The following is a 16245-nucleotide window of genomic DNA, read 5'->3' on the forward strand; positions in this document are numbered from 1 at the left end:
ATCCTGCCCATCCAAACACGTGTCCGGGCTCCCCGAGAGGTGTCGGGGGCCGCTTGACTTCTCCCCGCGCAGAAATTGCGAGGCTGGGAAAAGGAGCGAGCGGCGAAACGCTCGCTGCAGCTCAGAAATGGCCATTTAGCCAAATTGCATACCTGTGCTGTGTCAGCTATATGGTAGATTCATCTCATTCCATTGGTCTAATGGATAGCAATTGAATTTAATTAGCAAAACTACTTTGACTTAGTCTCATACTGTGCTGAATGTAATGAAATCTTTCTCCTCTCTCTCTCTCTCTCTCTCTTTTTTTTTTTCCCCCTCAAATAAAGAATGTCCTTAACTGCATTCCACTGCTGGAATATTAAAAGCTATATATGTTACTCCTAAGGACAGAGTACAGCCATCCTTTTTCACAGGCTTGAGATTTAGTTATTGTATTACATAACATAAAATAATTAAAAAGATACTTCGATAGTTACACACAGTATAAATTCAATTACCACGATGTCTCCATTAAAAGCACTTTTATAGTATGAATAAAATGCAAATCCTCTTTATGGATCAATACCAGAAACATAATTCTATGCTTCATCCTGAGAAGGAAGTTAGCCTTAATAAATCATCCTCTTAGATTAAAAAAAAAAAAAAAAAAAAAAAAAAGTTTAAAAGATTTATATTTTAAGTTAATTCTCTAAAGCAGGCATGTTGCTCTATGCTGTTCTCTATGCTACTATTTCTTCTGGGCTAATTTTTTAGCTGTGAGGCTGACAGGGTGCACCTCCTGCTCTTGTAGAGACCCTGCTGAGGGGAAAGATGCTGAGGAGAAGGAAAGTCCCAGCCACACAAACAAGCACCATGGCCACCAGCAGCTCTGCCTGGGTTTATTGAAACAGGCAGCAAGAACTTTGCAGCAACTCATCCCCCCCCAAAAAATGAAGTGCAGAGAAAGCCTTCTGGATGGGTTTGGAGGGGAATATTACTACCAAGCCTAACTTTTGCCTGGCTGGGCACAGAGAGACAAGTTCCTATGATTGATTATCGTGGTATCTCTGTATCTCTGACTTTGAACCATAACCTTTTTTGCACACAATGACAGTTGGGACCTACCATTTGCCATCTGTAGAGATGGTGGGGGGAGAAAAGGACTTTGCTTATATTAATCAACCAATTAAGATCAGACTTAAACAAAACACTAAAGCATAATAAAAAAAAAAGAAAAACTTAAAAAAACCTGACTCCTTAATAGTTTTCCACTTTTAACAGTTGCCTTCCTGTTGTCTAGTGATGGGAGCAGCACTGCTCTACCAAGCCCCTGCTGGGGACGAGGCTCTGGTTGTGGGATGGGCACTACCCCATCTCAAATGAAGCTGAGGGTCTCCTGTTCTGGGAAGGACCAAGTTCCCTACAGCAAAAAACAAAATAGTAAAAAATAGAAGTTTGGGAACACGAGTTATAAATCACAGAAGTACAACGCGGCCAGGGCTCTCCTGTCACCTGCGATCGTTACAGGGTTATTTTTTTGAGTGTAAAATTGAGGACACAAATCACTGCTTCCGTAAGAATTAACCTTTTCTCTCAAAGCTCAGGGCAGTGTCCAGAGAACCCCTATATTTTGTCACTGCCCCCTCTCTCATGGTTGGCAGCACATCCTGAAGGAGAAACCGAAAGAGCGGCTGAACAACAGGGAGCGGACTCCGCAGCCGCTGCCCTAATGTGGCTCTGGAGGAGATACACACACTCAGCCCAAGCAACTTGAAGGCTAATTCTGCTCTCAAGGATGGTGGGTAAATCGACTTTTATGCAATCAGGCAGAGAAATCTGGCTTCCCAGCACTGGGTTTGGTAAGTGGAGGCCTTGCGCATTGCGGAAAAGGAGTAGGGGATGTCCTGTGTTTATAAAACGTATCCTCATTTGTGCCTCCGTCTGACAAGTTTGTGTTGGTGGTTGCTGTTTGCAAGACCAGGACCTAAACCACACTGGTATCACCCAGAGGTAGCACAGCATCACGAAGAGTTGCTTGTTTCTGCTCCCTCTGGGGTACCCACCAGGGCAGCTCCTAGAAAACCTCTTGGACTTGTCTACCACGTGAAGCTATCAGAGAGCGCACGTTCGTACTGATAAAAAACCCAAACCACATTTTTCACAAGGAACCACCTTCAACCAGGCATTTCATACATGCTCAGATATTGCTAAATTGTTCCTTCACCCTGACGTGCAAATAAAAATGAACTGCTTCCTTTGCAAGAGTTGAAATGTAGTTACAGACAAGGTGGACAAAACCCCACAAAGGACTCGGGATCTGATCAGCCAAGAAAACGTACAGTTTTACTACACTGAATATGTTTTTGTGATATTTCATAATTTAAATTTGGAACAAACTCGGAGATGTTGGCCAAGATGGCCTCTCCATCCTTGTGCTATAGATCTCTTTGTCTATTGTTCTTTTTAATACAACACATCTGTAAAAAATAAAATAAAAAATTGCAACCTACAATTACTGCACTGAAGTCCCGAGCAATATATCAAGTTGTCATACATTTTCTTCACATTAAACCTTTTCAAAAATCTTTCTTTTCTTCTACATTTCAAGAAAATGCAGAGGAAATTTACTTGGCCCAATAAAAAGGCACAGTGAAACATGTGGTTCATCAAGTCTGGTAACAAGAGGAGTTTGTGATCCTATGTCAGAACAGCAAATAATCCCCAGAGTGGTGTGTTAAAACTTTTGGAAGGTTTGTAAATCAAGAAAATTCAGAGCATCAATAAACCTGCAACCAACAGGGCTTAGAAAAAATCCCCTCTGGGCAGGTTCTTCTAGTGAAGGTTTGCTGAACCCCCTCTCTGCAGCACCTGAAAAGGAGCACAGAGGCTGCTGGGGGTCTGTCCCCCCTGAGGAAGGGACAATGACACCGGGGCTCACGAGGTGGCCGGACACTGTGCTGGCTCACAGAAAATCTTGGTGTTACCAAAGGTTGTTTGTTATTAAGGAAAATGCTTTCGTTTACTGATGGCACACCAGAAACAATGAGCAGGAACACGAAGCAACGGGTGGGTGAGATGGAAGGCGAAGGGAAAACAGGAATTATTTCAGCTGGAAACTGAAACGCCAGAGGGATTATTTAGTCTGTTAGTTTAAAAACTCCCCACACTGAGGTTTTGGAGCATTTCAGTGACCATCTCTACTTCATAGCAGTGTGCAGAAATGCACAGGTTTTGCCTTATTTTGCATTAGCCCTCAATCAACGAACTCCAGGATAAGGGAAGTAATAAAGCTCTACTAAACATGTGAAGAAGGGGATCCCTCTCTTGTGAACCACAGAGAAAAAATTTATCCCTGATTCTTTCTCCCTCTTTCCTTCATTGCCTTCTCCAAAAGATGCTCCAGTGGGGCCGGAGGAGCCCCAGCATTCCCAAGATACTGTGACAAGTCACTGGCTGCCACCACCTTCAGAACCATAAACTAAATTAAAATAAAGGCAAAATAGTGAGGATTTGCCTTCCATGGTTTCAAAACGCTGAAGCCTCATTCCCCAAACCCAGCTCCTGCCACCGGTTCCAATTCTTGCAAAACAAAGAAATGTGTTTAGGCTCCAGGAAATCCCACGTGTTACCATAACTAATTCGAGCCCAACTGCATTTGTGGTATTGTCAGTTCTTTAGGACAATTCCATGCCATTCCCAACATAGAGAAAAACCGTGCACTTAATTATCTTCTTTAATAATTGCATGGTATGTGATTTATTAAACAGACTCCTTATTTGTAAACAAAATCAGAGCCACAAATGTGCGAAGACAGTCGCACTTCCTGGCTAAATAAGAGGCAGACAAAGAGCCCTAATGATGCACCAAAAAAAATGCTAACCAAAAATGTACTCTTTAAAAAGATCACCAATTTAATGCTTTTTGTATTTCATTTATCAGCCATGTAGTCATCATTCCCCTCCCTACCACCATCTGTACACACTTTCCCAATAGACCATCACAGCTGTCCCGTTTCTCACACAAACAGTACCTTTTATATGCTTCCCAACTGTTTTTAATAACTGTTCTGTGCACAGCACTGTACTTCCTTTGTTTTCTTTTTTTCTTGCTTTTTTCTTTTTTTTTTTTTTTTAATTTTAAATATGAAAAAAATTATATGTAATCCAAACAAACAGGTCATCACAGTAATCTCTGTAGGTCAATGACTCCCTGGCCACTGACCCATCCTTGAGCAGCACCAGGGGCCCTGGCGTGGAGCTGGGAAGTTCCCCGGAGAAGTTGCTAAGGTAGATGAAGCTTGTTCAAAAAAAAAAAAAAAAAAAAAAAAAAAAGTACATAAGCAAGACTGCCTGATAAATCCTTCATCCCTTTTAATGAGGAAATATTATCAATATTAGATATTGCTTGTGCAAGCAGGAAAAGTTTTTTGAGGCTTTTAAAGCTAATTTTTATCGATGCAAAGATACTGCTGCTCTATATTGCAGAACAGCCTGCACAGAAACATCCTGGTTTCTTCTCAAACTCTTTCCAAAGGCCCTGCACGTCCTGACTTTGCATCGTGGGCTGAGGATAACTCAGCCCCAGGCAAATGGAGCTGCTTGCAAAGGGCAATAGCAGGGGAAGACTCAGCCAGGAACAGGGAGAAAAGTGGGACTTTCTCAGCAACCCATCTCATGGAAAACTTCTCCAACCAACAGGACACTCTGGAATGAAAACCCTATATATTTGGGCTTTTTCAGGGCCATTCCCACAGCATCCTTCAGCCCACCACAGGGAGAGGTGAGCATCCCACCTCACGGCACACAAACAGCCCTGGGCTTGGCACCCTACAGGATCACACCAGATAACCACGGTCTGTCATGGGACAGGGACTCTGCTTGTACCATCTCCATCCCATGGGCAGATGGCTTCATGCCCCGGGACTGTTCACTGCTGAAACAAACCACTTTTTTTTATAACAAAGTTTATTACTAAAGCCCGTGCAAGCAGAAAAAAACCTGATCTGCTCCCTCAGTTCCCATCGCAACTTTGACTACCACCTTTTGACCAGAAAAAGAAATCATGTCCACGTTAAAAGTGGGTTCTGGGCATATTATTGCTTATGTGCCCACATTAGAAAGAACAAACACTCTGAGTCTGCACTTCTGAGATGCAAGAGTGCACCCCCAAGAGCATCCTGGCTGGGGGGTTGTAACTGCATTGAAGAAGAACCCAAAGCAGAACTGGTGGAGCTGGTATGTCCTTCTCTAGAGGAAAAAAATAAAAATCCTGTCTACAAAAAAATCCTATTTCTTACCTGATTGCCCTGGGGCTTTTTTCAACTTTTTGAGCAATATCCAACCTACAGTCACAAGGGTCTGGCCGCTATTGAAGCAAATCCTCCCATAGCCAGACAAGCTGGTTGTGAAGATTTCAAATATTATGTAGGATTTATCCTCTAGCTCAGCAACAACTACTTTTTAACACAGAAATAACTGTAAATAGGTTTGTTGGTTATTTTTAATAAAGTCCTTATCACATCAGGAAAAGTCCTCACCAACACACAATAAAGCATTGCAGCACTATCCTCCCAAAAAGGGATCCCAACAATAGCTGAGCTTTAGAAAAGCATCCTGACACAAAGAATTCATTTACTTGAAACTACTTTGCCTTAAAAGAGGAAACAAACAAAACCCCCAGAAAGACAGAAATGAAGAAACAAAACAAAAAAATACGCAAAAAACAAAGAACTGAACTAAATTTAAATTTTACCCTAAGTTTCCAGCATCATTTAGGGATTTGGTCATTTTCTGCCATATCAAATTGAAAGCATATTGGGTGAAAAAGAGCAGACAAAATTTCCAGTGAATATCCTTCAGATGAAATCTGACTCACGATGTATTTCTGGGTTAAAATCTCCAGTAAGTGTTCAGCTTGACAATAAACGCAGCAACTTTCTAACTTGTCTTTGATACCTTTACAGGGGCTCCTAGTTCTTTCAAAGCATTAGGAGGTATTTTGTAACACAAGGACTGTCTTTAAATAGGAAAATGGGAACTTCAACTAGACACAATGTTTATGACAAAGCTCAGAGTCTGTACCTCACACACAAGATCAAATCGGTAGACGCAGAAAAATACACGAATGCGGCTGCCTCAACACTCTGCATTTAGTTCTTCATCCTTTCTTTCTCCTGAAGCCCTCAGCAGACTGTGCACAGTGCTCACCCTGTAAAGCTCTCCCCTCATCCTGTGCTCTGATTTAGGACCAGTCCGAGCCCAGGAGTGCTTCATTGTGATGCCTTCCTGTGAAATATTTCTCCTGAGTTTGCCAATTTTGCACCTAGAGACGATCCCCGCAGCAGCATGGTGGGTTTCTGAAGAGCACTCCTGCTCTCCCATAAAAACATTTAGGATGTAAAAGAGCTTTAATATCATTGAGTCCAACTGCACTTAACACAGGGTGACAGTGGCTGGGATGAGAAGAGAAATGTGCAGCAGAGAGGACAGTGCAGGGCACTGCAAAGAGACTTTGTTTAGACACTGATTCTATCAGAATATTACGATTATGACAAGTGGATGAAACCAAAGAGCTACAGCTCTTGGGCCAGGGCTAAGTGCCATGGTAGCAGGTCTGGAGGAGCTGCTGTCACCTGTAGCTCTCATGGGTGATGGTTTTACATCCCAGGGAAGGTGTGCTCCATCACCCATGCACCACAAGCCCCTCCCAAAGCCCTGGGTATCACCAGTCAGGGTTTTGGGTAGGACAAACTCAGCAGTGCCACCATCCAGCTCCCCACAAGCATCACCAAAATCCAGGGATGGTCATGACCTCCCATGGGGTGTGTGGGTGAGATAGACAGGAGAAACCCACTGACTGGTACCACATCGCCTGCTGCACCCCAGGGGTGTCTTGCTGGAGGAGACCTCAATGGTCCTCCAGGGATCCAGTTTATTTTTAAATAAACCTTTTTTTCCATTGACAAATTCAGTGTACCAGTGAGTTTTAGCTGATGGATCAACCAAAGAGCCACCAGGTACCACGCTGGCATCACCCTCTCCAGCACAACCACCTCACCTGGCCCAATAACCCTACCCTGGACACTCAAAACCCCCAGGTAATTTTGGGCTTTGCTAAAGATGTATCTCACCCCAAAACACACCACACAAACATGCTGGAACATCCAATCATGTTCTGGCACGCATGCCAAAAAACAAAAAAACAAAGCAAAACCAAAAAAAAAAAAACCAACACACAGAAAAAAAGAAAAAAAAAGCCCATGGCAACAAAGACGACAGCTTGCCAATGGCAGCTGCTGCACGCACACACAAAATTAAACTATATTCTTCCGAAAAGGGATATTATTATGGCATTTGTTTCCCCTCACCCATCACCCTCACCCATTCCCTTGCAAAATAAAGAGGGAAATATCAACACGTATCAAACATTAGGAGAGAAGGATAAAGGAAAAAAAAAAAAAAAAAAAAAAAAAGAGAAAGACAGGCGCTGCCCTCAGGAGGGATGAGATGGAGAACACAAGGGTTTAACAGGACATCCAACTCGGATCAGGGATGGATGCATGGAACCATCCCTAGAGTACTGGCTGATCATCTATGGTAAGTGAAACATCCAGCAGTTCTATTGCAGGAGGCCTGAGGATGCTGAACTGCATCAAGTTTGGTCAAACTGGTCCTCAGCTACAACACAAATCTGCAAACACATGCTTAGATACCTTAAACAGCATCTGACGGCACTCATCTTGGGTTCCTTTCCCTGATGGGGACCTGCCTGATGCCTCCAGTGCTGCTATGCAATGCACGAGGCAGCCGTCTCCTTACTTGTGAAGATAAATGTCATCTTGGACCTCTGACATCATGTATTCTCCAGGTAATTATTTTTTATATCATAAGAGTTGTACAGGGTGCACAATAAAATTAAAAAGTAGAAAGCAAGGTTAATAAGATTATCGTCCTGCTATAATAGGTAATGCATTTTGCAGTATATCCTTAAATCTGCCCTCTCAAAACATAATTAAATAACTGTGATTTATATTTTAAAGGAACGCAGACACGCAGCACATCCTCCTACCCACATATGCTAATTGCTTTCAGCCCCCCCCCCCCAGCTCCCCCAAGAAAAAGAAAATCACAGTTCTTTGCAGCTTTTTAATCCTCATGTGTAAATAACCCGACTCAGGTCCAAATCATGAACAATGAAGTCCAGGAAACTTTTGGAATAGGGTGTTACTAAACCAGGGTTGATTTTATCTTGCTAATCTAATGGCACTGATGGTTACCAAAGCCCACAGGGAAGAAGGAATAACTCCTTGGGGCCCTTTGGGCTGGCCCAAGAGCCGATGCGTCGGCTCGCCGGGTCAGCACTCAGACCGGGACGGTGGATATTAAGGACTTGGAGAAGAGACTGAGACACCCTTAGGAGGAATTGATGGGTGTATAAGCTCAGGATCCCCCCTCCAAGGCCTTGCTGTGGGTCTGTGTGCATGGAGGTGGTGCAGGGACCACGTTGCCTCCACCCATGGCTATCGGCGAAACTCAACCGCGCAGTTCTCCATTTTGTGCTCGCACGTGAGAGTCCGGCACACAAAATGGAGGCCCTCGTGGATTTTACAGGCAACGGCTATGAATCCAGCCCAAATCTGCCCGAATCTGCCCACACTAACAGGGCCAACGTCCTCCTCACCCAGCCGTGACGATGCCACGCGTGGGGCTGAGCTCGTGTGCCCAGGTCCGTCCCCCGGGTGGGGACGTGGAGCCACGCTAGCAAAAAAAACACTTTAAAAAAAAAATTATATATATATATAAATACACTGCTAGCCCTTCAAAATTAATTACGCTGTGATGAGGGGATCGGCCAGAGCATTGCACTTGCAACGGGGCATAAAACGCTGAAACCCCCTCAAAGAATTTGCTGAGACAGAACTGCCCCACATATCATGGGCATCAGGACCCATGTGCTGCTCCCAGCTGGGCCTTTTGGTGGCCACCATAATGCAGGTGATAATTAACAATCACCACAGATGAAATGAATGAGGAGAATCACAAGAAAGGAAAAACCAAAGCCATTAAAATGAATTTTAGTCCACTGACAACTCTTATCTACTGAGAGTCTTCACTGTCATAAGGAAACCTTCAGGGTCGGCTGCTGTTAGGAGGCTAAAATAATTTGCCCTGAATTTACAGCCTGTAATTTAATCAGCAGCTCCAGCCCTTGCCTGCAGGGAAGGGAGTGGGGGCAGAGCTGGACCAGCAGCTCCCAACAAGGATGCCCCAATAGCCATCCTGCAGGGGACGTTCCCCAAGCCCCTGAGGGTTCAACTCTGGGACATGTGTGGCAAAGCACAAGGTTTTGGGGAGGAGTTGAGGGTTTAGGGAGCAGCAGGCTGGGGTTTGTTTGCTGGTTGTGAAAGCCTGGGCCAGTGCCTGGATCTGAAGCATCGAGGGGAGGAGGAGGAGGAGCTGTGAAGAAGCTCGAGGCACAGAAAACCAGGGATGCCCTCTTTTCCTTTACATCCGAATGGGGAGAAAATACATAATTGTAATAATAAATAGAGGGTTTTATGAACAATTAGGATTCTACTGTCTCTTTGAAGGGTTTGAAAAGCTGACATGATGTTTTGGGTTCTTCAGATTCAGCTTTGAGGCCTCAACCAAGAGAAACATTCAGCCCCGCTGTGTACAGCAGTGACCACAACAAAGATTGTGGTTTCTCCCACACTCGCCTTAAATAGATCTAAATTAATGCTATTCATCATTGGGTGGAAAAGAAGGGAAATATAAAAGTGCAGTTGCTTGTAGACAAGCCAGCAGTGTTGGGCAGCTTTCTTACCATTCAAAGGCTTCTGCTGCTGCACCTCTAAGAGGTATGGAAATAACGTGCCCTTATACCGGCCGAACCCATCACCTGGAAAACATCCCAGGAACATGAAATACGCCTTTATCCCGTGTTTATTTGTTGTTGTTGTTGTTGGAGAAAGGGGAAAGCTAAACCACATGACTGAACTCCTGCCAGGGGTTCGTGATAGAGCAGACCGTCCCGAGTGCCGCACCAGTTAGTATCTCAATTATCACGGATACTCACCGGCTCAGTTACCACGACATGGGGAGAACAGTTGTCCCCACCTAAATCCTGCCTCTGTCACCTACCACCCAGCTTGGGGCTGCAGAGAGCAGCCAGTACTGTTCCCCAAAGCAGAAAGGGGTGATAGATGGAGATCTCTCCCCGTGCCACACGGGGAGCGCGGCACCGCGTTCCATGGGCATCCATGGTAGGTGGATGCGTCAAATTTGGGGTGTGGAGGAGCTGTAGCAGCCCTCTCCTCAGCTCTTCTGACTGAGATACAGACCCAGGTTTCCACCACTGATGTTTTATGGGTACCTCTGCAAGGCTAAAGCAATGCAAAATCTGCCTTCTCCTGGTATTCCTTGGGGGCAGAAATACCACAAGATGTCTTCGTTTCACTTTTTTCTTCAAAACTAGAAATCCTCAACATAGCAAAAATTCATGGAGGAAAAAAACCATGGCCCTATGAGCCCACAAAGATGAAAATCTCAGCTGAACCCTGAAGTATTCAGGTTCCCCTGGGCATGCACAGAGAGCCCTGTACAGGGAAAGCATGCAAGATACCTGCTGCAAAGCTAGCTGAGTATTTTTTTGGTGAGAGTAAATGTAATCTGCCCATAGAGATGCTTAGGGACATTGCAAACAAAACTTTAGGACCGTTTTGGATGTGCCCTGGAACAGTCACAGGCTGGAAGGAGGTTATCAAAAGCCTTATATTGGGAGGGAATGTCACGGATGCTTTAAAAGTCTTCAGATCCATGTAAAACCAACATATATATTACATGTTACCTCCTCAGAACAAACACCATTTGAAACGTGCCCCTTTTTAACCAGCATTCTGAGCTGTCTAAAGAGCATTTTGGTTGAAACTTGGGAGGACCGGAGTTGGGGAGGGGTGGGGGGAAAAGCCCACTGATCTTACACCTGCTCTTTAGCAGTGGGAAGTGGGTTCTCAATCTGTTAACATGACCATCTGGCCAATCTGCATAGCACGGCTATCTGGATTACTGTACGATGGAATGACAATAACGTGGCCAAAACAAAAGTAAAATGCATCAAAAACTCACGGTAGCGGAGCGCTTTTGATTTTAAATTAAATAATAAATGCGGTATCACAGCAAAGGAAGAAAAGTCAGCTAAATAATTAAAAACGAGCCTTCGCTACGGCGTAATTAAGTAAACAATATGGTCTGTGTTCCTATACGAGCCTGCAATAGTTTCCACCGTTGAATGCTCCACTTTTTTTTTTTGCAAAGCAGCCATCAGGAGTTGGAGACGCTGCGACAGCTCTTTTGGTGATGTACGGTATTGTCAGGACACCTCTCACATCCCTGCAACACGCCGGACCGGCTGCGGCTATTAACAGGATTAATGCAGCAACAATCAATACCAATTGTACTAAAAGATTACGGTGCAAAGCCTCGTGTACCTTTCGGGCTGCCCCGATACCTCCACGGGTATTTTTGGTTGTTTGCAAGCGGTTATTCCGCATCAACCAGCCTTTGGGTTATTCCCATCGACGCCTCTTTGAGGTGGCCCAAGTAGAAATATTTTAAAATCGGCCAATGGGAATGTAAAATGGGTCTGCTTAAAGTTCAAGGTCATGTGCTATATGCTATTGCACAGGCAATCAGCCCCAGAAGATATTTAGATGTTAAGTATATTTTCAGAGTAGCACAAATCAGATTGACTTCTTGCATGGCTTCTATTCTAAACACGAACAGAAAAATGAGCTCACGTAAATAAAAACCTATCTCCCCAGATTTTTCTGAAAATTTGGCATTTTTAAATGCCCTTCTGAAAGATTAAAAGATTTTCTCTGCCACAAATACCTCACTAGCTTAATTCTCGCCCTGAAGCGCACAACAACAGCCACCCAAAAAAATAAACCAGGCACCGCAGCATCGCCTCCCGGCCTGCCACCCAGCTTTGTCCACTGGAAAAGTCTTTAAAAACTGTGACCTCTCACAAAATCTAATTCCTTCCATTGCAAATCTATTCTCCAATCTGATCACATTAGCAGAGGGAACTCCAAAGCAGTAAAAAACTCCAGAAAGTTCTCGGTTGAGTGCCTACTAATGAACAAAGGTTAACTTTATCTAAAAGGTCAAATGCCTGGTGGCTAAGGTTGTGACCTTAACAACTTAAATTGTGACCCTGCCACGTGCCTAGTATATTGTAGATTCTGATACAGATCATCTGGTAAAGGACCGGTCATAAATTAGCTTTACTGTTTGACTCCCACAAAGAAAACGGTTTGCCACAATGGTTTCCAACTTGTCATTTGATACAAGTGCAGAATAAGTGAAAACTAAAAAGTGAACCCAAGTTCAGGGTATGAAAATGCCGCCTGCTTTTAGTTAAGCAGATTAGAAACTGCAAACTGAGAGCAATACTCTAGATTTCAATACATTTTTTGGTCAACCTCTAATTCACAAAACACCGATCTTCCTTTTTTTTTTTTTTTTTTCTTTAATTCTTTTTTTGAAAGAAAAATGACATGTATTTGCCTATTTGCATATTTTTGTTTTCTCTTTCCAGCCAGTTCTTAAAGAGAATAATTGATTTCAGTAGCTTTGTAAGAAGCACTATTTAAATCTGTGCACATGTGTTCCCTTACAGATGATAGTGCCTACTGAAGAAAAAGCATGGATTCAAAGCAATAATTATCGGACATGTTTAGAAGGAAAGGGACTGCCCAAGTCATCTCAAATAAAGGCATCATGGAAGAGACTACTACCCAAAAAAAAAAAAAAAAAAAAAAAAAAGACAACGAAGAGTGGGGAGAAAGAAAAAAATAAACTCAAGAAAAAGAGAAGCGAGCACTATGGGTGAAAAGGTCACAATGGTTTTGGCACGTATCTTCAAGCACGTTTCGGAGTCTGTGCCTCCTGCCAATACTGGCAACTTCTCAAAACTTTTAAGGAGGTAAAAACATTGTTTAGTGTTTACAAATCTTCTGTACTATAGCAGATGCTTGTCAAATCCACTATATGTAAGTTGACCAGCCTACCTAATATTTGAGCTGGCGACTTCCTCCTTACGAACACGCGGTCCATACATTTGGGGAGCGAGGCCTGATGGAGTTTGAGACAAAGGACCCTTAATAATTTTTTTTTTCCCTCTCTTTTGTAATTTTCCTGTTGCGCACCCGGCACAAGCTGCCATTACTGCGGGTCTGCGGGAACCAATGGCTGTCAACTTGGCCAATGTTCAGGTGTAACAAAGACTGCTGGGATACATCGGAGGGGGGAAAAGAAAAAAACGGGAAAAAAAGGGGGGAAAAAAGCAAAAAAAAAAAAGGCAGCCCATATGCGAGGCTTGCGGTACACCTCTGTGAAGTGATATGGATGGTGGCCATGCTGTGCCACCTCCTAAAAAAATCATTTTGCCCTCCTCCCCAGTGAGGTTTAGCAGGGAAGGCGCCAGCGCACGCTACTGCATTAGGAGCACAATGCGATGCGTGCAATCGGCAAACAACGGCCGCAAACACGAAGCACTGCGGTCTGTACCAGTGCCTTACTGCTGACACAAACCTCCCAATCCAACCCCCACCCAAAAAAAAAAAAAAAATTTAAAAAAATGAGACCAAGCCTGGTGCTGACTTTCAGTGGCAAACATCTAGTCCGAAGAACAATTATTGCAATCGCTGCCTGTTGAGGATGAAGGCAGAAAAAAAATGAGAGTTCGCTATCATGGCTACTGTTTGCCAACAGCGTGCTGATAAGATGGTTTATCCTTAATCACAATATTGAACTTTTATAACGTCTATTGCTTGACTGTTATAAAAGGGAGAGGATCCTTTCAAGCTCTCCGATGTACTTACACCCCTGGGCTTGGTCCTTTTCTTCCCATCCTATGTTTTTGGAGGACCCTACACGCAGGCTAACCCAAGAACCTTGGTTTCTCTTAAAAACTTCGACACTCCGCAGAAGGTTTCCGCTTTGGAAGCACGGTACAGGCCAGTATTTACCAGCACCACAAAATATGTAAGTCTAAATAATAAAAACCTGCGTGCTGTGTGGCAGTACATGGTGGTTTTCAGTTGTGGCTCTCAAAACACTTCAAGCACACTGTCCCACTCTGATGTGCGGAGAAGGAAACTGAGGCAGGCGGAAGGGATACAAGTCCCTCGTGTCCTCAGGGCCAGCGATAGACTTGGGGCTGTCCCAGCCCCAGTCTCCTTTTGGTTAAGCATTAATTGGTAATCCTTCCTTTCCTCTGCCTCATAATAAATCACAGAGTAAATAAAGAATTTTCCACATTATTTTCCTACCTCCCCCTCACCAGACCCAAGCAACAGGATTTACCACATCGCGCTGAAGCGCAAAGTGAATTTTTTTGCAGTTTAACTGTAGGAAAGGCCGTGAGGATACTCAAAAGTTAATTCCGAGCAGGGATCAAACCTGGAAAATCACAGCAGTGGCAGTGCCTATCGCAACAACCACCACAGGCTCTCAGAGAAGAAAAACTTTGCGGGAGCCAAAACTTTCTCCAAGCCCCTCCAAAAGACGGAGGCATTAGGAATGCAGGCTCCCGCCGCTGCTGTAATTTGCTCGGTTTTCTTACCGATATATTTTTAATATAAAAGCTGTTTTTACTAATATGATTTCTCTCCTCTCTGCTCCTCTTTTTCCCCAGCCTGTCCAGCCCCTCAACTTGCAAGTCAGGTTGAAACCCAGGGGGACCCACTCACCCCGTATGTGAAAACAGGGGCCTAGCACTTCACGTGTGTGTGGTTTTGTGCACTATAATCACTCATAGAATATTATTTTATCCAGTCAACATACTACCCATCCTCTGAGCACACCAAGTCGCTCCACAGGCACGGTGTACTTTCTGCTGGAGTCAGAGATCCCCAGATTTTCATTTTCATCACAGGCAAAGCCATCCCAGCCTCCCCATAAGTTCGGTATTATCCAACCAGGAATTTGTTTCAAGACTTGCTCAGCTTCTAGGTGTATAAACTGTGATATTTCAGGGTGTTTAAATGCCTTGTTTTCTCCACTGAATAACTCACGGGGTTGCTTTGTGGCCAATCAGACCAGAAAGCTAGGTTTGCTATTGAAAAACCTCCTCCTTTCCCTCCCGAGTCCAGTCCTGCAGGATTTACACTCCTCATCCCTAATCCATGGAGTGAAGAAACCTGGTACTCTGGACACATGGGCCTTGAGGACCTCTGGCCTTCTCAGACTCCTTTGTGCATAACATTTATTTTATTTTTTAAATTAAAAACTATCTGCTTCCCCCCCTAAAAAAAGTGGCATCCAGTTGCCATCCCTCCTAGGACAACATTTAGAATAACACCTGTGAAGGATGCCCGAAAGCGCTGTTAACCCCAGGAAAAACAGAGCTGCTTTTACGCAGCTGCACCTTAAAAGCCCAAATTAAAAATAATAAGAATAAAAAATTAAAATAAGGGTGTAATTTTGACACTCCCCTGGCCACCCTGGGAGGGTGATCACCGGTGTCCCCCGCTCCCTCCCCGGCTCATGCAGCCGCCACGGCACAGCACCTGGCACCAAAATAAACCAAAAACATTGTATAAGGTGATAAATAGAGGAAAAGCACTTACCTGCTGCGTGCACAAAGTATGCCAAATATAAATCGAGTTCCTTAACAGAAACTCCTATATGGTGGGGCTGTACGCACAGCCCGGGGTTAGAGCACTGTGGGGACTTTACAAGGCGCTCGCCATCAGTACTTTCGAGCGGAATACCTTTAAATAAAATCACCATAACAAGGTCCAACCTCCAGACCTTATCTGCCTGGCGAAGGCAGTCAATTCTTCTCATCTTGCCCTTCTGGTCTGGATTGGAAAGAACGCAACACGGAGGCTTTTTTCCTGTGACTGTGAGAACAAAATCCTCCCGAAATTCAGGCCTGATATCTTTCCGGAGCTTTGCCAGAAGTCTGGATGCCCATTTTTGTTTTACCTCGGGTTTTTCACTAAGCAGTTCGTCCTTCACGGCTCTCTCTTCCTCTTTTGACATACGTTTTTCATGTTTTTTGAAGTATTTTCTTTTTCGGGCTTGCAGGTTGAACCACGTGTATGCAAACGCTCGGACGTGAGGCAGAAGTGCTTCGATGAAGGGATGAAATTCATCCTGAAAAAGTTACAGAGAAGGGTCGATGTCACCAAAACCATCAACAGAAACCCTCCAGAAACAAGGTTTTCAAGTGAATTGCTACAGCTTGAGAACGAGG

At 44.1% G+C, this 16245-nt stretch overlaps 1 protein-coding gene across 18 annotated transcripts in view; it reads right to left on the reverse strand.

Annotated features, from left to right (window-relative positions):
- NFIA (nuclear factor I A) overlaps positions 1-16245 on the reverse strand; it is a 245781-nt gene that overhangs the window by 223371 nt on the left and 6165 nt on the right. For all 18 annotated transcript variants that reach the window (XM_071749991.1, XM_071749994.1, XM_071749986.1 and 15 more), the window contains exon 2: positions 15614-16145. In XM_071749991.1, the coding sequence (XP_071606092.1) occupies positions 15614-16145 (532 nt within the window). The remainder of the gene's footprint in view (positions 1-15613; positions 16146-16245) is intronic.

Source organism: Heliangelus exortis, chromosome 8 (assembly GCF_036169615.1).
Source record: "Heliangelus exortis chromosome 8, bHelExo1.hap1, whole genome shotgun sequence".
NCBI lineage: Eukaryota > Metazoa > Chordata > Aves > Apodiformes > Trochilidae > Heliangelus > Heliangelus exortis.